The sequence below is a fragment of the Myripristis murdjan genome, chromosome 13 (assembly GCF_902150065.1).
Source record: "Myripristis murdjan chromosome 13, fMyrMur1.1, whole genome shotgun sequence".
NCBI classification, from domain to species: domain Eukaryota; kingdom Metazoa; phylum Chordata; class Actinopteri; order Holocentriformes; family Holocentridae; genus Myripristis; species Myripristis murdjan.
Genome location: NC_043992.1, coordinates 13,545,705 through 13,567,145, shown reverse-complemented (window position 1 = coordinate 13,567,145; position 21,441 = coordinate 13,545,705). Strand labels below are relative to the sequence as shown.

Below are 21,441 nucleotides of genomic sequence, written 5' to 3'. Positions count from 1 at the left end.
CACCAAACCGTTTCCATTTTCTCCCACAGCTCCTGAATGCAGCACTCTCACACCTCATAGGCAAACAGTGCCACCTATCGATATCTTTCGGTATTGCAACACAACGCACTATTAACACTCCAACCTGAGGCAAGTTCTTTTTCCCAACAGTAGGGGCGGCAACGACGAAACAAAACTACATATCCTAATAACGAAGAAGATCCGGTTCGCTTCCAGTCCTCCTCGGTTCATTTTGCTAGCCGACAGTTCCTAGAGCAGCAACTATGGAGGAGGCAAAGAATAAGGAGAAAAAACAGCCCGAAAAGACAGAGGAGAAGGACAAGGAGAAGGGCCAACAGCCCTCGGGGAAGGATAAAGAGAAGAAAGAGGAGCAAGAGCTGGTAAAACCTCAGTTATTGCTCTTACTGTTATGTGCTGTAGCGCCCAGCGGTGTTTTTTTGCCTGAGTCACTGCTGCTTTGACAACATGGTCGAGCAGGCCGAAAGCATTGTCATTCAAGACAGACAGCTGCTGGACTTTGGTTTACTATTACATTATTTTACCAACTGGGTCTTAATGGAGTTTCCTCAGTCTGACTTAATAGCGCTTTGTTGTATTTTAAAGTCTTCAAACTCTATCCTACCTAACGCTACTTGAGTTAGCTTGCTACTGCTAGCCCGCAAGCTAGCTAGCACCGCCGCTGCCTGTGCTGTCATCTAACGTTAGCGTTGCAGCTAGCCGTACAATGTATAGGCATAAGTATGACACAGCAGCCTGGTAACATTAAGTTCACTGAAGTTCCCACACCACATGCTCATAACCGAATCTGCATTATAGCACACGATAAAGCTGTTTATGAGTAGCGCTAGGTGTAGGTGTTTTGGTTTCTCTTTAACTAGCCCCGGTGTGTGCCTTAAGCTGTGGTTTAGATTGAACATCACGTCCGACATCCTTTCAAAAATCTGCTAGTTTAGGCACATACATAATAGCGCATGTCCAAAAATATTTTCTCAATTGCTTGGTCCCAATAGTAAATTTGTCATAATTGTAATCCAGTAAGAATAATTTCCTTGAGTAATATGTTAACATGACAAGAATTGTAATTGGCAGACATGTTTTTCTGTAGAAAGGCATCAAATGGGAGGAAATACTGACTTATAAATAAATAAATAAATAAATAAATAAATAAAAAGAAATAAAATGTTTCTTGGTGGATGCTATAATACATTTATTTGATTTTGTAAATGTTCTTAAGAAAAGTGTTTTTTGACACCATGCATCTGCTCAGGTGGCTAAATTATGGTGTCATCTTAATTCATCCAACTGGACACTTTGTAAAACACTGTAAAACATTAGACTGAAGCTCAGACTGTAGAAATTAGGGAGTCTTTGCTTGTGTATTTCATTATTTTGAGAAATGACTGATGATGATATTGTGTCCCCGCTACATTTCAGTCTGAGGAAGACAAGCAGTTACAAGAGGACTTGGAATTGATGGTGGAGCGATTGAGTGTGAGTATTAGAAAAACAGGAGTGATTACAAAAACTTGGCTTGTCTTACTAAAACTTGACCCTTTTCTTACATTATTTTAATAGCAATCATATTATATTGTTGGTAACACAGGACTGGCATCCATGTGTGTGAGCCAGCTTAAGTTAAACAACCTTTTCCCACAGGAGAAGAACACAGCTCTGTACCGCCCTGCGTTGGAGGAACTGCGCAGACAGATCCGTTCCTCCACCACCTCCATGACCTCAGTACCCAAGCCCCTCAAATTCCTGCGCCCACACTATGGCAAGCTCAAAGAGATCTACGAGGGCATGGGCGCTGGAGAGAACAAGGTAGGCTTCATTATCCCAACAAAGACTTGGGGAATTGCTATATTGGCGCACTTTGTGGCTGGATTGCTTTTAACACACAGGAGAGAATAGTGGTGAGTGTGTGGTAGTTCTGTCTCGGTGTTAGTTTCCAACCAGCATAGCTCTTTAAGGTGATAAAGATTCTTTTTAATCGACGCTGCAGATCGAACACATGGGGTTATCTTATATTAAATCTTATATTCTTTGTGTTAATCACAGTTACAGTTTCAAAGGGCTTTACACTCCCACAGATAAGTGTTTCCCACAGACCAGGTAGCAATTTGTGGTGCCCCCCTGGCGCCGGTGGGGGAATTGAGTGTCGTGGAGTCGGTCATCGGTGTGTGTGCAGCGGGCGGCATTCAAACACACTGAAGCTGCTATAGGTTAAATATACACCTGTTTGCTTATCTATTGTTCTTCAGAGTCAACTGCTGAGACAATTTTAAAGCTACAAGAAGCATTTGAAATTATTCAGCTCAATCTTAATTCTTTAAAGTAACTTCTTTAAGAGAAGACAGCTAAAAACATTTTTACCAGAACCCTGCCTGGTTTCATTCATTGCCCCAACTCCATACATTACAGGGCAGGCCAGTAGAATTAGTTTGCTCATACAAATACCTGGACTTCATGTTGGAGGAAGAGCTGTCTTTTAAGTTTCATGTTGAGAATTACTCACCAAAATTGAAGTTAAAGTTTAGTTTTTTTGCCTATTTTAGTTGCAATCTTTAGATTCTGTGACATTCAAGGAATGAATTGCAAAAAACAACTAAAGCTGGAGGTTTTTATTTCAAATACTGAACTCAAGACCTACCTCAACCAATATCAACCTGTTCTTGTATTTAACTTTTTTTTTTCTGGTAAAATAAAATAAATAGTATAGTCTATTTGTTTGTTGTTTATATTTGTTGACCTGGTGAACAACCTGGTTTCAATTTGCAGAATGTTAAGAGTGTCTGATAATAAAGACGTTTCTTAAAATATTCTGATTTTATGCTTGGGAGATGGGGATGTCAGTTTCACGTAAGCCAATAAGGCTATGATTAAGCTAATCAAGAGCATGGCCTATACCTTTTAAAATAAGAAATAAGTGGGTCGGGAAGCGGGTCGGGTACATTATTTTAATTAATACTTGTGGTCCGAGTTGTGGTTGGGTTGATTGAAAACGTTGGGCGAGTGCGGGTCGTTTATAAGTGTACCCATGCACCACTGGCATGTATGCGCACCCGTGTGTGTGTGTGTGTGTGTGTGTGTGTGTGTGTGTGTGTGTGTGTGTGTGTGAACGAGAATGACAGGGCGAAAGAGCGCTATGCAGAGATGAATGAGCAGAACAATATTTATATTTCAGAATCGTGTTGGGGAAAAAAGCGGAATCAATTTATGGCGCTTGGTGTTGATTGTGTGGCGCTGCACCACACATTGGTCTATGTATGGGAAACACTGCAGACTATAGAAAATAAAACGACACCCCTCTGACCTGAACTCTCCTCATCCTTGAGAATTTATTCTTTGTAGAGTGTGAAGCCTCTAAACCAACATTTAAACCAATGAGAAGCTAAGTATTCAAATGCATTTATTCATTCACTAATTTTCCAAGCCGCTAATCCTAGTTAGGATGGATAGGTAATAATTGGATCAATAATAACAATAATAAACTGTATTCATGTATACTTGTGTACAGTTGGATCAAAATATACCCAGTCACCATCACCTTAAAATCTGCTTATGGGCATCCTGTAAACACCATAGGAAGCCCTTAACCTGGTCAGTAACGACAATCTTAACAATAAATGTGTAATTATACAAACATGTATTGCACCAGATGGTAACAGCCACACAAAACTATTAGAGAAGGACAATAATGTCTCCATTGACATTACATTACACATCACAGAAAGTCATCATGCTTCTCTTGCACATGTAAAGTATAACTCACATCTCACTCTGAAGTTACTCCTTCAGAGTTTTCTATTGGTTTTCATCTCTATTCAGGTTTATCAGTGTGAGTGGGTGTATTTTTGGAGGGATGGTAATATTAACTCAAATGCTGTGCCAGTGACTTAATTTATGAGTTGAAAGAGCACTTTCCTGGACATGTATCTATTATCTTATTGCTTGTAATGTGAGCAGGTCATAGGTTACATAAAACCCCTCTCTCTATTGGACATACTGTACATCACACTCCATATTCTTATTAAAGGGGTTCCCCACAGAGACAGCAACACTGACTTTTTGGGACATAGCATTTTATTTTCAACGATAAACTGTTATGGGCTGCTTATGTACTCTTTGCAGTTCAGTTATGTTTAGTTTTCATTAGCACTATTGATGATGCACTCCCCAGGTAAGTTTGCATGTGTTGTGTGTTTGTTTGGCATACTGATGGTGCTGCTTGTATTTTGCAGCGATTTTGTGCTGACGTGGTGTCAGTGTTGGCCATGACCATGAGCGGTGAGAGAGAGTGTCTGAAGTACCGTCTCCTGGGCTCCCAGGAGGAGCTGGCCTCCTGGGGACATGAATATGTCAGGTAGGACACGGTGACGCACCTCAGCATTGGCAACAACCAGTAGATAGATGGGTGTTACAGCCATTAGAGAAGCCATAAAATGAACAAATGAAAATGTAGGAGTTTTTCTGGTGGTGTTTGTTTTGTAGTTGTTGCTGCACACAGAGGAAAATCAATACATTTGCAAAAAAAGAACGAATCACTTGTTAAAATCAGTTGTTTGCAGTGTACCTTGAATTGCCCGTCCCATTTTGTTGTTGGTGGTGTATTTTTCTTATCCCTGGCGATGATTAACCAAAAGTAGGTGCTGTGATGCCACATCAGACATTTCAAGTGCAGCTGTAACAGAGTGTGGTACCAGAAAATGTTAAAACTAAAACATACAGTAAATGTTAAAATGTTAGGGTTTGATGTGAGTATCTCAGAATACAGGGATACAAGGATACATGGAACTTTATTGGTCATTATACAACAGGTTGAATAATGAAATTAAAGGTATATTATGAACTCACCATTTTGTACTGATGTTCAACAGTCATCCAGGGATAAATATATCATAAACTGACAGTAGCCTCAGTAGACCAGAATGCAATGCAGCCACAGGACATGTTGTGTTTTGAAGTCACTCTTTCAAAGGAAGGAAATCACTAAGTAGGAGTGGACTAACTGTTGTCGAGAGAGGAAATGTGGGTATGCCAAAAACAACAACAAAAATACAGCTTGTAATCACAGAACCAACCCTAGACTGCACAGGACAACCTGACATTTACAGTTAAAGAGAGTCTTCCTTCAGTCAGAATTGGAAAGGTCTAATTTCATGCTTGACCTGCTATTTGCTGTTTGTGTCATTTCATAGTCACACACTCCCTTCTGTCTGTCCCCCAGGCATCTAGCAGGTGAGGTGGCCAAGGAGTGGCAGGAGGTGGAAGAAAATGACAAGACCCAGCAGGAGACTCTGCTGAAGCTGGTGAAGGAGATTGTGCCCTACAACATGGCACACAATGCCGAGCACGAGGCGTGCGACCTGCTGATGGAGATCGAGAGGCTGGACATGCTGGAGGACTACATCGATGAAAATGCCTATGCCAAGGTCTGCCTCTACCTCACCAGGTATGCTCAAAAAATGTGCTCCAGGGCCTATTAATAATGACTAATTTAGCACTGAAATTTTTCTATTTCTTGGTTTACACACAGTATTCCCTAGCGTGGCTTTTCCCTTATATCTCTCTGCTTTTGTCTCTTCTAGCTGTGTGAGTTATGTTCCTGAGCCAGAAAACTCAGCACTGCTGAAATGTGCGCTAAACATCTTCAGAAAGTTCAACCGTTACCCAGAGGCCCTGCGGCTTGCTCTGATGCTCAATGATGTGGAGCTGGTGGAGAATATCTTCACATCTTGCAAAGACATGTAAGAATTGTAACAAGATGTACCATGTTTCATGAAATGATACTTTTATCAAGGTCAAGGGAAGCGGGAAGGCAATATTTCAGGGTAAAAAGGGACTTATTTCCCATTGTGTTGGTTTGGACAGCGTAGATGAAAAGCAAATTCCTGATTTCCTTTGTGCCTTGCAGTGTAATCCAGAAAGAGATGGCCTTCATGTTGGGTCGCCATGGCATGTTCCTAGAGCTCAACGAAGATGTAGAGGACTATGAGGACCTGACAGAGATCATGTCCAATGTGCAGCTCAACAGCAACTTCCTGGCCTTGGCCAGAGAGGTAAGGACACCAAGAGAGGGATGGACAGAGAGATGTAGGGAAGAGGAAGACCTCAAGAAGATCACAGTTGTTGGCCAGTTATAAAACAGTTTTCAGGGTTTGTGGTTTTGTGTATGGGAGGTGATGGGATTTGAAACTTAAATCTGGAAAATGATTAGGGGCATAACAGTGCTGCAATGGAGATCGAAACCGTGATACAAACATCCATGATCTCGAGTCATGGTTCTGGCCCTGAGGTGGAAAATCATAAGTCCGTTGTCTAGAACTCTGCAACACAGGACTTTGGAGCACACAGACAATCATTACTGTGAAATAAACATTTGATTTGACTGCAAGTTGCCCAAATGTCAAATGTCAAGCCAATGTTGCATTATTTAACCAGAGTAAATTAAGGGGAAAGTTTCTTATTTATTGTAATTCTTCAGTTGTTACTTATGTGTTTATTTGTTTGCTTATTTTCAAAACAATACTTAAATCATCCATTCAAATCAAGTATGGCATATGAATGCACTCATGCCATCAAGAAAATCATAATTTCGGTGAGCACAGATGTGTTGTAACCTGGACCCATCTGTGTCTGGTTTAAATATTGGTACTTAAATGGATAGGTGGAAGAAGAGAGAGTGAATGTACAGGTAAAAGGTAAAGAGAGGCCGTGAACGAAATGTACCTCATCTCAGGCCAAAAGCAACTCCCTGAGAAGAAAATTAAGGGGCTGGGAGACAGAGGGAGGGGGAAGAAGCAGCTGAGTAGTAGATGAATTGGGTAAAATAGACAAGGCGTATGGAAGTGTTTCAGGGGGTCATTCTGGATAAGTAATATGAGGACGGAAGCGACGTGGTGGAGTGAATAGGAGGATGGAAACCGGGCAAGTGATGGAGAGAGTGAGAGGCGGATGATTGCGGGAAATGAGAGAAAGGTTTCCGGTAGAAAACAACTCAGTGCGGGAGACAGTGGGAAGGAAATGAGGGGGGTTTTTATTACAAAATGGAGGGGCGACAGTCGTGACACTGAAAGAATAATGGTGTTTGATTCAGAGTGGGAGATGAAAGATAACGAGTCCAGCTCAGCTAATCTGTCAAAGGGCTTTCTGTTTCGCACTGTGACTCAACCCATTTCATCTTTAGTATTATTAACACACTCATCCTGTCCTCCACAGTTGGACATCATGGAACCCAAAGTCCCTGATGACATCTACAAAACACACCTGGAAAACAACCGTGAGTGGATGGTTGGATGTTGGGTATACATGGGCAGGATGGATCCACTGTATTTGTGCTTTTTTTTTTTTTATTTTTGTGTGCATGCATTTTGTGTGGGCATGTATTTTTTTCCCTAAATGCAGGTCAGTTCAGTTCTGGTTAGAAAAATCTGTTAAGCTGTTAAAAATCTGTCCCACTCAAGTCAGAACAGCCAAGTTACTCCTATCCTTCACATCACCTGCTCGCTGAATCACATCTTGTCATCTCTGCTCAGTCTGTTTGCTCTACTCGACATCTTTAAGTCTTACTTTTCTTTTCCTGGCACTTTACTCTTGTGTTATTTTTATATGGGAACATGAATTTTGTCTGGGCACCTGGGCTCTGACCTCTTTACTCCTCACTATTGATTGCCTCTAATGTTGGTAATAAAATCAAAGCTTATTTTATTGTTCCATGTGTACGTTTCTGTGGAGAAGGACATTGGCTAAATGCCTAAAATACAAACGTAGGACAGTGTCTGTTAGATTTTAGGATTTAGTGGTTACTGTGCGTAGGAAACAAAAAAATTACAATGTGCAATTTTGGCATTTTGCTGACACTCAGCATGTAAACAAGTAGTAAAGAAATGCGAAGCACAACAATCTGAGAGCTTGAAAAACATTCTTTTTGTAGCAAAATGAATAAAAGGACTTGTGCTGTGTGGGACAGGGTTCGGAGGCAGCGGCTCACAGGTTGACTCGGCCCGTATGAACTTGGCCTCCTCCTTCGTCAACGGCTTTGTCAACGCAGCCTTCGGACAGGACAAGCTGCTCACAGATGATGGCAACAAGTGGCTTTACAAGAACAAGGACCACGGTGAGAGAACAAACACAAAACATAAACTGTGGAGCTGTTATTAACTGTAATACTGGGACTCTCTTTACATTATTGTTGTTTTGGCTGCTAGGTTCACATCCATGTAGTCTTGATTTTCTTTTAGTGTGACTGTTTTCCACTGCATATGGCTCTGCTGTTCAGTGACTAAAGACGACATAAATGTCCTCAGGCATGTTGAGTGCTGCGGCCTCTCTGGGTATGATCCTTCTGTGGGATGTGGACGGTGGTCTAACCCAGATTGACAAATACCTTTATTCCTCTGAGGACTACATCAAGGTAAACATCAGGCTTTAAAATATGGGAAACCAGACTCTAATTGATTTCTAACGACTCTTAAATGTAGTGTGGTAGCAAATACTGTCTTTTGTCTTGTGTGGTTTGTGGTGCATATAATTGGTCTGTACCACTGTGTTTTATATCCTGTCATTTTCTAATAAGATATAAAACACAGTAACTACAATAACTACCTCAGTGTATAGCTGCTGCTATTAGTTTCCAGTCAATACAGTTCATAAATGTCATCATTAATCATTTGAATTGTATTAGCTCCCTGTTGCCTCACTGAGTTATGAATAGCACTTTTGTGACTCCCCTCTCTTTTGAACATGATCTACTCTTAAGCTTTGTACCTTGGGCAAAATCTGTGAAAAATGTAGCAGTTAACACCTGTTTTTTCCTCTGAGAGACCTCAAATTAACTTTGTTAAACCTACTGCATTTTCTTTCTGTGTGCAGTCTGGTGCCCTCCTGGCCTGTGGCATCGTAAACTCAGGGGTGAGGAACGAGTGTGACCCAGCCCTTGCCCTGCTCTCTGACTACGTCCTCCACAACAGCAACGTCATGAGGATAGGGGCCATCTTTGGGTGAGGATAATCCCTCAAAGTTATAATATCAAAGTGACAGAATACCACAAAATTAGACCATGAGTGTCCAGTGTTCTGGTTGATGACGGTAGTTCATGACTGGGTGTCTTTGTCTCCTTGTTTTCAGACTTGGCCTGGCCTATGCTGGCTCTAACAGAGAAGATGTTTTGTCTCTGCTTCTCCCTGTCATGGGAGACTCCAAATCCAGTATGGAGGTAAGGATGTGCCCATCATTGTGAATGTCAAGGTCCCTTCTCTCATTACATGATCAATTTAGAAACCCTCCAATGTGTTTGTAACCTCCAGGTGGCTGGAGTGACGGCGCTGGCGTGTGGTATGATCGCCGTAGGGTCTTGTAATGGTGACGTGACCTCCACCATCGTCCAGACGATCATGGAGAAGAGCGAACAGGAGCTGAAGGACACATATGCCCGCTGGCTGCCACTAGGCCTAGGACTCAACCACCTGGGTAAGCATGGCTGGCTAGGACACCAAAACTATTAGCTAGAGTTTTCAGAGTTGTGTGAATACATGATGTAGCAGTGGAGTGGCAAAAGCATTTTTCCTTCGTTGTCCCACATTTTAGAAGAGGGGAAAAAATAATTTCCATGTAACGGCATAGGAACTTTTACCAAGGACAAAGCAGGATTAATGCAGTTTGAGTATGTAGTAAAAAAAGTATACTTAAAGCTTGTGTAGGTAACTTTTTAGAGTGGGTGGATTGTTGTCAAAAATTTGATCTCAGAACAGCTCAAACAGCACCCACCTGAGATTCAGTAACTTGTTCAAGTTGCTCCCATGTGCCTGGAAGACTGGAGTTGGATCTGTGTATAATGGTGTTTTGTCAAAATGATAAAGACAAAGTTACCTACAGAAGCTTTAAAAGCAGTAAAATCAGCTAGTGAGTGATAAGTGGCAACTTCATCCTGCTACTTTTGTGTAAATCAGGATCTGTTTTTCAGGGTAATTCTATAATTTGGCAGTTCAACAGTGCAGAGAGCAACCATATGTTTTCTTCCTTTTTCTGTTGTTATCACTACTGTTACTAATAAGATTTGCTCTCTTCTCTGCCCTCAGGTAAAGGAGAAGCCATTGAGACGACCCTGGCAGCTCTACAGGTTGTACCAGAACCCTTCCGCAGCTTTGCCAACACACTAGTGGATATTTGTGCCTATGCAGGTCAGTCTCACTGTACTGTTTTTCAGCCATACTGTAAGTTAAGATTTTGTTTACACGCATTTCTCTATCAATCTATGCATGCTTTCATCCCACTGCAAGCGAACCATACATGTCTCCCATCTGCCAGTGTGTTTTTCATTCACTAAGAGTGCAATTTATCATCACATTCACTTGCGTCTCCCCCTATCCCAGGCTCTGGTAATGTGCTGAAGGTGCAGCAGCTTCTCCACATCTGCAGCGAGCACTACGAGGCCAAGGAGAAGGAGGAGGACAAGGACAAGAAAGATAAGAAGGACAAGGAGAAGAAGGAGACCCCAGCTGACATGGGCTCCCACCAGGTACACACCACCATCTTACCACAACTCTCCTCATATGTCAGTTGACAATATTATTGTTAATTAACAAATTGTTTTAGCCTGTGTGTTATGGAGACTTGATTTTTTTTATGGAGAGAAAATAGAAAACACATGCTTAACTGATGTTGTTGCCCTCCCAGGGTGTAGCTGTTCTTGGTATTGCCCTCATTGCCATGGGGGAGGAGATTGGTTCTGAAATGGCACTACGGACATTCGGACATCTGGTCAGTACCATAACCCAATTTTTATTCTTGCTTTATTTTTCTGTTTTCATTGACTAAATATCGCTTTCTTGTTCTTGGCCCTCATCACCCTTCTTTTCTTTATCTTTTGTTCTACATATTTTCATTTCTTCCCTCTGATCCTGCTCAGAGACTCCTACTTTGTTCTGTTTTTCTGAACAAGGTCTGAATGATACTTTATTGCTCTCATACCTCACCATGTTTTTTTTTTTCATTCTTTTGATCCACATTACATCACCTCTTCCTTTCATCTTGCTCCTTAGATTTTTCTTAGTTCTTCCCTCTTGTGTCTCTATCTCTAACTCTTCCCACCCCTCTCTCTGTGCCTGTGCCTCTGTTAGAGCCATTATGCTAAAAGTATCTTCCCTGCAACTCAATGGCTCTTACAGGGGATGTTAATAATGTGATAGTGTGTAAAGCTAAGCCATATTTTAAGACATTCATCTGCTCTCAGAGAACAATTATTGAGATATTATTCTTTTGAATGCATCAGAAAGAACACCCTTGTTGATACGTGCACCTCAGCTAGGCTGCGAGACAGATTTTTTTTTCCCCTTGAAATGAATTAACATCAATGAATATTATGAGTAATATGAGATATTACTTACCTAAAAATAATGTTCCTTGCTGATTGGTTTATACCTGTAATGACAAACTTCAGTTAACACCCTGTTTCATTATTCAACAGTACAGAAGTTAACAGTTTGTTTTTGATTTGTCAGCTATGCATGGTCGACTTTTATCAGGTTAAAAGAGGGCATTTTGAAAGGTGGAAGCCGCATTCCCACTTTCTTTTCTCACATGTTCCTTCCTTTGTTTCTTGTGATCCATTTGTCTTTTTGTAACTCTCTCTGACTCTTTGTGCTGAATTCTCTCCATCAGCTGCGTTACGGCGAGCCCACCCTGAGGCGTGCGGTGCCACTGGCCCTGGCTCTCATCTCGGTGTCGAACCCTCGTCTCAACATCCTGGACACCCTCAGCAAGTTCTCTCACGATGCTGACCCCGAGGTCTCCCACAACTCCATCTTCGCCATGGGCATGGTGGGCAGCGGTAAGTCCCACACACCACAGGGAATAATGGATACCTGTTGTAAAGCATGTGTTGTGGCTGCCATGAGGAAGTGTTTTAGTACTTAAATTTTGTGTTGTGTACTGCATCAAAATGTTTAAACCTATGGACCTAATTGTGGAGCAGCTTGTGTTGAAATATAAATATATGATCAGCTAGTTTTCTGGAATATTTTGTGTAATGCAGTGATTTTACCAGGGATATGTTTATAATTAGTTGAATTTTTAAACTGACAATACTAAATAGCATTATGCAAAGTATAAAAGAAAAAAATTGGGGTATTTTGACTTTAAATAAGCTGGTATTACCAATAGACAGACCGTTAATGAACACTAGGTGTTCTGATACTTGTGACAGGTTAACTCAAAGCTTTGCTAATGGTACAACTTCACAGTATGTGTGTATGTTTTATACAGAGATGTTAAATAGAGGCTGAGCCTGCTGAGGGAGAAAATCAGTATAGTTTGTTAATCAAATTTAAAACAGTAATTTTTGAGGGGCAAATTCCTTAGTCCTCCGATGAGATAATAATTTCATTTGTGTGTGGGGATAAACTCCCATTCATGTTTTTTCCAGTAGATTATACTGCCATGCTCGAATGTGTAAACTGTTAAGTCACACATTTACACAATGCTGCCTCTTTGTGAGCACCTGTGTTGGTTTCCATAGCAGATCTAACAGGCTGTCCCATATCCCTCTCCTCAGGCACAAACAACGCCCGTCTGGCTGCAATGTTGCGGCAGCTGGCACAGTATCACGCCAAAGACCCTAACAACCTTTTCATGGTCCGACTGGCACAGGTAGGCAGCAACACAAAAAGCACCCTGTACCAGCCACAAACACACTACTCGGTGAGCGCTTATTCACATTCTCCCCTCTGTGCCTCCTCAGGGTCTGACTCACCTGGGCAAAGGCACGTTGACGCTGTGCCCGTACCACAGCGACAGGCAGCTGATGAGTCAGGTCGCAGTGGCCGGACTGCTCACCGTCCTCGTCTCCTTCCTCGACGTCAAGAACAGTCAGTCCATTTTCCCTTCACAGCTTAACCCCTCAGCTTAACCTTAGACTTTCACACTCTTAGCACTGTTTGTTTTTGCTGGTTCTCTCCTGCCAGGCATTTTCCTTTTATAAACGCTCTTCAGAAAACAAACCCGTGAAGGAAAACATACACACAGGAACTAATTATCTAAATTGAAGTGTCAAATTTTAATTGACAAAATTACAAGTTTTGCTAGTGTAACAGTGATGTAACAAATCACATAAGAAAAGTCAACAAAAAAAGAAATTAAAAAAAGTATTAACTAAAATAAATAGATATGCAAATAAACTGTAAAAGTAAACATTAAAAAAAACATAATTGAAGCTTTACCATATCACTCTTATCTTCAGTCATTAGTAGCAAGGCTATGGTAAATAGTTTCATAAGGAAAATGCTTCATTTAAGCCCAGAGGATAAGATGACCTATTTGTGTGTGTGGAGGATGCTCCAGTTTAATGGTGTACTTTAAAACAAACGGGGGGTAGAATTCGTCTTACTCATCAATAAATTTGATGCAATGTTGTATGTTGGAGTTATTACCTGTGGTTTGAAGTTACTTTTTATTGTCAGTGTTTTATCCTGTGTTAATGGTGGCCCCTGCTGTTCACTGTGTACATTACAGTAATCCTGGGGAAGTCTCACTACGTTCTCTATGGCCTGGTAGCAGCCATGCAGCCACGTATGCTGGTCACCTTCGATGAGGAGCTCCGACCACTTCCTGTATCTGTCAGAGTTGGACAGGTAACACCATTACTCATACCTTTTTAAGAGAAAATTAAACACTAAACATTTTATAGACCAGTTCTTAATGCTTGCTTTGTTACAGTATATGACATCGTTCCTGGAAAGTCATGCAACTTGAAAATTGTGTTTTCCAGGCCTAAAAAAATTATGCAATGAAATGGGATCCATGAACAGTTGCAAAAAAAGGGAGTGGAGTGTGTGTGCTGTACCAGCTAAGAGTTTGTATTTGGTGTGTCAGTAAGAGGATTATAGGAAACAAATGGTATATAGTTAACCTGCACACACAAAAAAGCCTTAAAATGCCTAAAAAAATGATTAGGACTCTGAGATCAGTTACCAGATATGAGATCAGTTATGCTTCAGTGCTGTTCAGTGATAATGACACTAATGAAAGTCCTGAGAGTCTGAAACCTTCACTTTTTAAACCCCCAATTGCATACTGGAGCATGTTTTCACCATAGAATGGAATAAATCCAAAAGATGACTGATCTGTGTCATGATCAAGTTTTTTGAGGCTCCTGGCTCTCCTGTTATTTTTGTCCACTTGAATAGTTCTCAGGGATCTCTGTTGGCTACTTTGACAACCATTGTGCAGTTGAAAGTCTCAGGTTTTATGTTGGCGAGCTACAACTATTACATAATCAGCAAAAAATTTGATTTTGGTTATACTATCAGGTTAGTCTGGCAGCAGACAAACTGGACACCAAACACTGCAGTTAAAAAATATTCATAAATATAAAATTTCCAGTGCATCTTTGATATGCATCATTTTCTATGTCTAGCTCTGGTAAACACAATTTTTGAAGTTGCAATTTAATTAACTAAAAATTACCTTGGTCAGACAATGTAAGATTGACTATTGTAATCTTAGGTTTCACTACCACAGTACATAGTAGACCAGCAGTCATACAAGCCAGAACTAAATGAACAACAACAAAAATCTACCAATATTGGAGACCCTTGGACAAAATCTTATCAAGTGGGGGTCTGTGGCCCAGTATAGTTTGTCTGTTTGTGTGATCAATGATAAGAAAAAATTCAACAAATTTTGAGCCACAACACAACACATCAGAAGAATTGTGCCTTTGGACATTGTACCCCACATGAGAGAGAAAAGTAATGGCATTTTATTAGCAAAATATGCAGGACTCCTTCTGTTCCAGAGTTTGTTTGTATGACACACATGGGTTTTTGGTATGATGTGTCCGCAGGCTGTTGATGTTGTGGGCCAGGCAGGCAAGCCCAAAGCCATCACAGGTTTCCAGACCCACACCACGCCGGTGCTGCTCGCGCATGGAGAGAGGGCTGAGCTGGCCACAGAGGAGTACATCCCCGTCACCCCGATTCTGGAGGGCTTCGTCATCCTCCGCAAGAACCCCAATTATGAAACCTAGACCGACCACGCCTGTTTCCCCCCCACATCCGCTTTTGTACCCTCCATCTCCGCTTCCACCCCCAATCCTGATTCCCTGTCAGTGGCCACTCCTTGTGTTGGCAGGGGTATCCCTCCATGGCTCTTGGCTGTCCTTACATTGTACTTGTTTATTCCACGACTGAAAAGAGCCAGGCAGGTCTACCCTTCTTTCCTGGTGTGTCTTGCTCATCTGTGGCCCAGCTCCATCAGTCATTAAAAATGGATGGTTGGGGTCTGGTTAATTGGACTGGTATGAGATAGGGAGGGTAAACTGGGACCTCATTCACTCTGCATAGACGGCTTCCTCTCTGCTCTGATTTTGATCAGCCTCTCCCATGTGTATTGAAACAGCTGTTTTAGGCTCTGTTCATTTGACTGATCTGGGGCCAGTTCAAAAGAGAACCGTTCACCACCTTCCTATGGCTGATTCATTCGCTGGTAAATGAATAACAACTGCTCGGTTTATATTAGTACTTCATCTGGTTTCTCTCCTCTTTTTCCATCAGTCCTCTTTTGTAATTAGAGCATGGAAAAGTGTGTCTTCATCTAGTTTTTCTTTTGTTTGTTTTTGTTACAGTATTGTAAAAGGTTTAATCAAAAATTAATAAAATTCAGGTCCACTTTGTGGAATTGTGATAGCTCTGTGTTTGTCATTTTTCTCTCATGTCCCCTTTTAGTTTACCCTCACAAAATGTCACCTTAGGGACTGGGTCAGCTAAGTCTTTTTTGTTTGTTTGTTTTTTGGGTGCAGGTGGAGGGCGTGGGGGTTGTATTGCTTTTATTGCAGGACACTTATGAAAATCACTTCTTGTATGATAGTGCTGTCCATAAATTCTTTCTTTTTGGCAAACGCTAATCCTAAAGTAAAGAGTCATGAATTGTTCCATTGGGGTTTTCAGGCACACATGAAAAGCGGGGGAAGGTGACTTTTACATACCTGCTACACTGCTCATTTGATTTGTTGACAGAGTTGCATGCATGTTATTCCAGGCAATTTAAACATTTAGCCAGGGTCACATTAATCATCATGTGTCATGTGTTTCAAAGAAACAGCTGGCCGTTCTGACTACTTCTGACTACTACTTCTCGTGGGTTTACACTATGCTATTTTAAGGCTTTGCCTGTCCTTAAAACAATGGCTATACAAAAGTGATTTTGGCTTGTGTTTATTTAGACCCTTTTCTAGTATATTAGACCACAGGTTATTCAGTCCCAGTGACAGCATTATGGTAAGATTTCTGTTGAGTATTAGTTTTTAATTGTATAACTACTCATACCACATAAGGGGACCCAAGTCATAACCATAATAATGTTATGAAAGATTAGAAAAGTCTTTCCTAAACGTGTAACGGATAAGTTATAGACAACTAGTCATCCTATAATGGAGTGAAATTACTCCTCATTTCCCTGCATGGAGACCCTCCCCTCCCCCGCGGCCCCACTGTGGGAATCACTGATCAAGGGATATAAACTTTTAATCTCCGTCTGGTTTAAATGGCAAAACCCTGTTCAGCTGTGTAATAAAACAGAGCATACGGGAGATGTCATGACCGACAAAACACAACAGACCATTTACTCCACTACACCAGAACATTGACTACTTGGCAGCGGCATCACATGATGGGATTTTGCCGGAATTACCTTGCTACCGGCTTCCGGGAAGATTTTCCGTCCGTCCGGCTCTGCGGACTCAAGGAGAGAAAGGTAACGCCATGGTCTTCAGCTCAATTCTTTACTAAAATACTCTGTTTTTTACACAAGTGTCAGTCCGGTGATATGTAATATCTCGGTATGGACTTCCAGTCATGTGGTGAACGTTTGGGACTCAAGATATTCATAGCTGTTGTGACTTTCCTCAGTGGCTTCTGCTGACTGATCTTCCTGCTGTTTTCGGGGATTAGCTAGCTAGCTAACTGGCTGCTAGCATTCCGTGCTAAGACGACGTGGGTGTTCTTTCTTTACTTTAGCTACCCCGGCTAGCAGGCTACACCACATGAAACAGCCCTCACCCGGGCGACGGTTTCAAAAACAACAACCCGTGTAGCGTTTTATACCGGGCAGTCTGCTGGTAGTTTTGCCATTTCACAACATTGTTTATTATCGACAGCTAACGCCATTAATGGTGTTAGCAGCCGACCGTAGGCTAGCTACCCGGGTTAGCCAGCTAGTAAATCAGTTGTGTTGAAGCCGGTTTGTGTGTTCCTACCAGCCCCCAGCAGAAAGTGGTTGAACTTGTTTGCTCAAGCTAGCCCAATCTAGCTAAAATATACAGTGGGCCGGTGGCTGCTTTTGATGTTGTAAACGGACATAGTGACGAGTTATGTGAACCCATGTGATGGCAATTTACTGACAACCATTACATGATGAAGTCAGTAAAAGTGGCAGCAACTGACGTGTTTGTGTAACGCAGGAGAGTTCGTCTGTTAATGCGACACACTAGCAGATGGATAATAGAAATACTGTGCGTATTAACAGACATCTCGTCCTGATTTTGTTTTTAATTTACCCAAACAAATCAAACGACAGCATTGTAGGAGACAGATTGATAAGACAGCTGTCCTGAATCCTGATGGGTAACGTTATGACACCTTAATTAAGAGATCATCGCTGGGTGTCTAGAGATTGACAGGTCGCTGTGCTTGTCGGGGTATCTGCGATTAAGCCCGATCTGAGCTGAGTGAGTTGGTGAAATGCCAAACACAGCGACAAACTGCATCCACTGCACTGCATCAGTGCGAAGGTGAGCTGACACGTGTAACTTGCTGTCGAGTTGGGAGTCGTGCTAATGTTAGGATGCTGGGATGACATGAAAGTGCCCTTTTCTGGCTTGGTACAGCAACCCGAGTTGTCATGATGCCGCTGACATTAGTGCATCTGCCCGATTTATGCACAGCTAGCCTCAGCTTTCAGCACAAGTTAGCTGCGAGAGTGACGTGAGGGCTAGCAGCCTCCTTAGCTTGGCTGTCGTATTGTTTTCTCATTTTTTTTACACGACCTCTGACGACTTTCGCCACGGATGCCACCGGTGCATACTGTTTAGTTGGAGTGTTCCATATGATTTTTTGTTTATTTGTAATTTGGGAAGTTGTCACGGACATCATCAGGCGAGGTGTGGCATGAAGCCGGCAGCTGGGGATGTGCATCGCGCCAATAGCAGCAGAAACCACGTGGTAAATCCAGATCGGGCCTAGCGAAGTTAGCAACATTGCTAACAGCACAGCACACAGCAGTACGTCTTTTCACCAGATGTTGTTGTTCTGGCAAGACTTGGCATTAGGAACAAGACGCGTGTTTGTTATAGCTGATGAAAATAGCCGCCCGGCCCTTTGTTATGTGAATGTTAGACAGACAGACACGCCCCTGTGTCAACCAGCAAAAGTCGCCCACAGTTCAAGTGGACGAAACGCCGGTATTTGAACAGTGCTAAGGCTAGTTAGCTAGTGCTGTTAGCGTCGCAGCTGTTTTTCTGCATTGGCATTGTGTCAAGTACTTTTGCTGTTTTCTCTTTTTGTTGCTTTTGCTTGTTTGGGATCCAATAGAAAGCGACGTCGATGGCATGTTTATGTTTTAGCCGGTTGCTAATCACAGTAACCTAGAAGGTAAGGGAGGCATGATGCAGATGTGAGGTCTAACGTTACAGCCATGTGAACTTGCCGAGTATCTGCGCCCAAAATGGATGCTGTTCCCTTGAGATGACACCGGGCAGAGTCCAGCTATCATGGGCAGACACATATCCCTTGTCATTACCACTCTATATGTTCTCAGTCTCATACATATTTCACCAGGCTTGGAAAATAGGCAGTGGTCTCGGATGCTTTGGCCAGAAGGGAACTAATAACTCAAGTGCAGTCATAGGACAGAGCTATGATCTGTCTCAGCCAGGCTGTCACGATTTGTCTAACATAAGGATACTAGTGAGCTTCCTGTTATGAAACACGAAAGCATAGAGTCTGGGCATGTGTGGGTTTTGGCAGGCCATATGAGTGTTAGCTAGCTGGAGAAACATGGGGAGAGTGGGGAACAGGTTGTGCCGGAGAGATGCAGTATCACTCGGGCTAAACTGTGTTTTACTGTCCTACGTGCATTGTTCCCAGCTTGCAACTTATACCTGAAACTAGGGATTGTTATCGGCATTCAGATCTGACGTCTGATTGTTCAGAAACCATCCCCACTGTTTTTCATTGAGCATAAATGAGTAAAAGTATTGGAACAGGGCCGATTAACTGGAACTGTCAGTGTGTAATTTATGTTTCAAGTTTGTTCTAATTTATCTTTATCGCTTGGGGTGGTGCAGTCATGAGATTGTTTAGTCTGTCCCTGCATTGCTGTAAGGAACAACATGCTGCCACTGAAACCTAACAAAAGCAAACATGGATCACCATGACTCATTTTTGTTATAGGTCAGTGAATTTGGGCACAGCCTTGGTCGCTAGTTTGTAGGACAGGTATTGGTCAGATCCATAAAAGTGTGACTCGGGGCCCTAGTCCATTTTATATCATAGGCACACAGCTACAAAAGGTTTGTTTTCTGTATTTAAGCTGTAGCTTTCCACAATAAAAGTGATCCAGCTGAGTTAAGTATAGGCTGCCATCACCAGAGCTTTCTGTGTCACTGTGTTGCTTGTACCATCACCAATAATAAAACTGTGGAAGGTAACGAGCAGCCAAGAAGACTGGAAATGACACAGAACAGTTCCTTGTAGCATTAGACAATATGTGTAGGAAATATGATCAATGATACTTCAAGCTAACCCTGTATAATGTAAAATATGCCATTTGCACAATTTTCTGGGCCTCTGCAGCAACCTCACTAAGTTCTACAGCCATTAACACATCTGTTTTCTCCTTTGACTTAACCAAGGGCTGCTGTTTCCTCATGATTCAGCAGAGGTGATGCTGGAAAAGTCCATTTCAAATTTGCTGGTGTTATACAACAACAAAGTTGCATGGGTTACAATAGCAGTAATTCATCGGCGTACAGGCGGTGGCGAACACACAGTGGCTCAGCCCTCCAGAGGTGACATGATAGCCTTGGTCTTTCGGTCTTTAGCTGACCGTGTGCCCTCCCCCTCCCCTCCTTAGCAGGTCATGGGGGTGAATGCTGATCCTTATGCAACAGTTGATGGAGCATGTTTCACCAGTGATGATAGTGTAGTGGTCATATCTCCATGGATCTGCATGTCAGAGCAGCTCAAATGACTGGGGACTCTGTGCATGTATGGGGGGTGGGCACCTTGGTTCTCATGTAACTTCTTCAAACACGCACACCATGAGGTACCCTGTTGTGGAAAGTTAGGCAGTGCTCCGTATTGTGTAATACCCACACTATTCACATTCCCTGTTTTCACAAATTTGACTGACCATTTTGTCAACCTGTGTGGTGTAGAAGGTGTGTGTGTTGCCCTGGTGCTGTAGCTGTTGAAGATGAAGAAGTAGACCTCCTCTCACTTTTTTGGGCAGAGGATTTTAGTGTTTTCTCATACAACTGAAGGTTGCTGTAAATGTTTGGAGAAAAGCCTGAGGCAGTGTGTGTTGTTAGTCCGAGACCCTCTTTTTAGCCCTGAGATTGTCTGCTCAGCATTTCATGTCCCAGCCAGCCCATCCCAGTCTGCCTGTCAGTCTATTTGTCTTTCTGTCTCTCACTTCACTCAGCCAGTCTTGTTGATGAGCCTTTGAACTTCCTCCCTAACCCCCCACCTTCCCCCATACAAACACACACACACGCGCACACACACACACACACCCTTTCCTTAGACTAGCTTACAGTTCCGCCATTCCCTGAGCTCCAAGACGGTGCTATACTGTGGATGAGCTTAACCATTGATCTCACTCAGTGTTTTTCTTAGCCAGGGATTTCACCTGCCTGTATTATAGCCCCTGCGTGGCTCAGCTCCTTTGTCTCTCTGTCGTCTTTTGTTTGTCTGTTGACATAGTCACGGTAACAGTGGAGATAACTACCATTTCTGTGTGTGATTTCTCCCTCTTTGGGAAAAAAAGAAAGAAAACTCCCTGATTCATCATGACTCAGGCTTTTTACACTGCTGCTCTGAGTGTGTGTGCGTGTATGTGTGTGTCAGGAAAAGGGGTGTATGTGTGTGTTGGTGGTAATGTAGGCTTTGGTTATATATCTTAAATGTGTCACTGTTGTTGAGTTGAGACCTTTAAAGCTCAGAAGAACAATTACACTTAGGGATGCACGATATTTGCACAACATTTTTAACATGTTTTTTCTTTTCTCTCTCTTTTAGGACAAACAGTTCCCCAGTGTACCCACACTTGGGACATAAAGACGGTTCATAAATGTACGTGTATATATGAGTTATAATGAACACGAATAACAAGCTCATGTTTTAGGGATGCTCCGATTTATAGGCCAGTTTTCATTTGAGTAATTATGTT

General features: G+C 42.2%; 2 protein-coding genes across 9 annotated transcripts in view; both read left to right on the top strand.

The window, feature by feature from the left end:
* The first annotated feature begins 276 nt into the window (after positions 1-276).
* psmd2 (proteasome 26S subunit ubiquitin receptor, non-ATPase 2) lies at positions 277-15,680 on the top strand. Its single transcript, XM_030066319.1, has 21 exons — positions 277-380; positions 1,435-1,491; positions 1,657-1,821; positions 4,242-4,363; positions 5,228-5,452; positions 5,589-5,747; positions 5,915-6,059; positions 7,219-7,279; positions 7,970-8,116; positions 8,307-8,413; positions 8,872-8,999; positions 9,127-9,214; positions 9,306-9,468; positions 10,077-10,178; positions 10,371-10,516; positions 10,675-10,758; positions 11,659-11,827; positions 12,551-12,645; positions 12,737-12,863; positions 13,507-13,625; positions 14,840-15,680. The coding sequence occupies exons 2-21, from the start codon at positions 1,474-1,476 to the stop codon at positions 15,020-15,022; spliced, it is 2,553 nt and encodes an 850-aa protein (XP_029922179.1). The 5' UTR covers positions 277-380; positions 1,435-1,473; the 3' UTR covers positions 15,023-15,680.
* Positions 15,681-16,698: 1,018 nt separating this feature from the next.
* The window catches only part of eif4g1b (eukaryotic translation initiation factor 4 gamma, 1b), a 51,410-nt gene continuing 46,667 nt past the window's right edge, over positions 16,699-21,441 (top strand). For all 8 annotated transcript variants that reach the window (XM_030066317.1, XM_030066313.1, XM_030066316.1 and 5 more), the window contains exons 1-2: positions 16,699-16,746; positions 21,291-21,344. The gene's annotated coding sequence lies outside the window, so the exon portion shown is untranslated. The remainder of the gene's footprint in view (positions 16,747-21,290; positions 21,345-21,441) is intronic.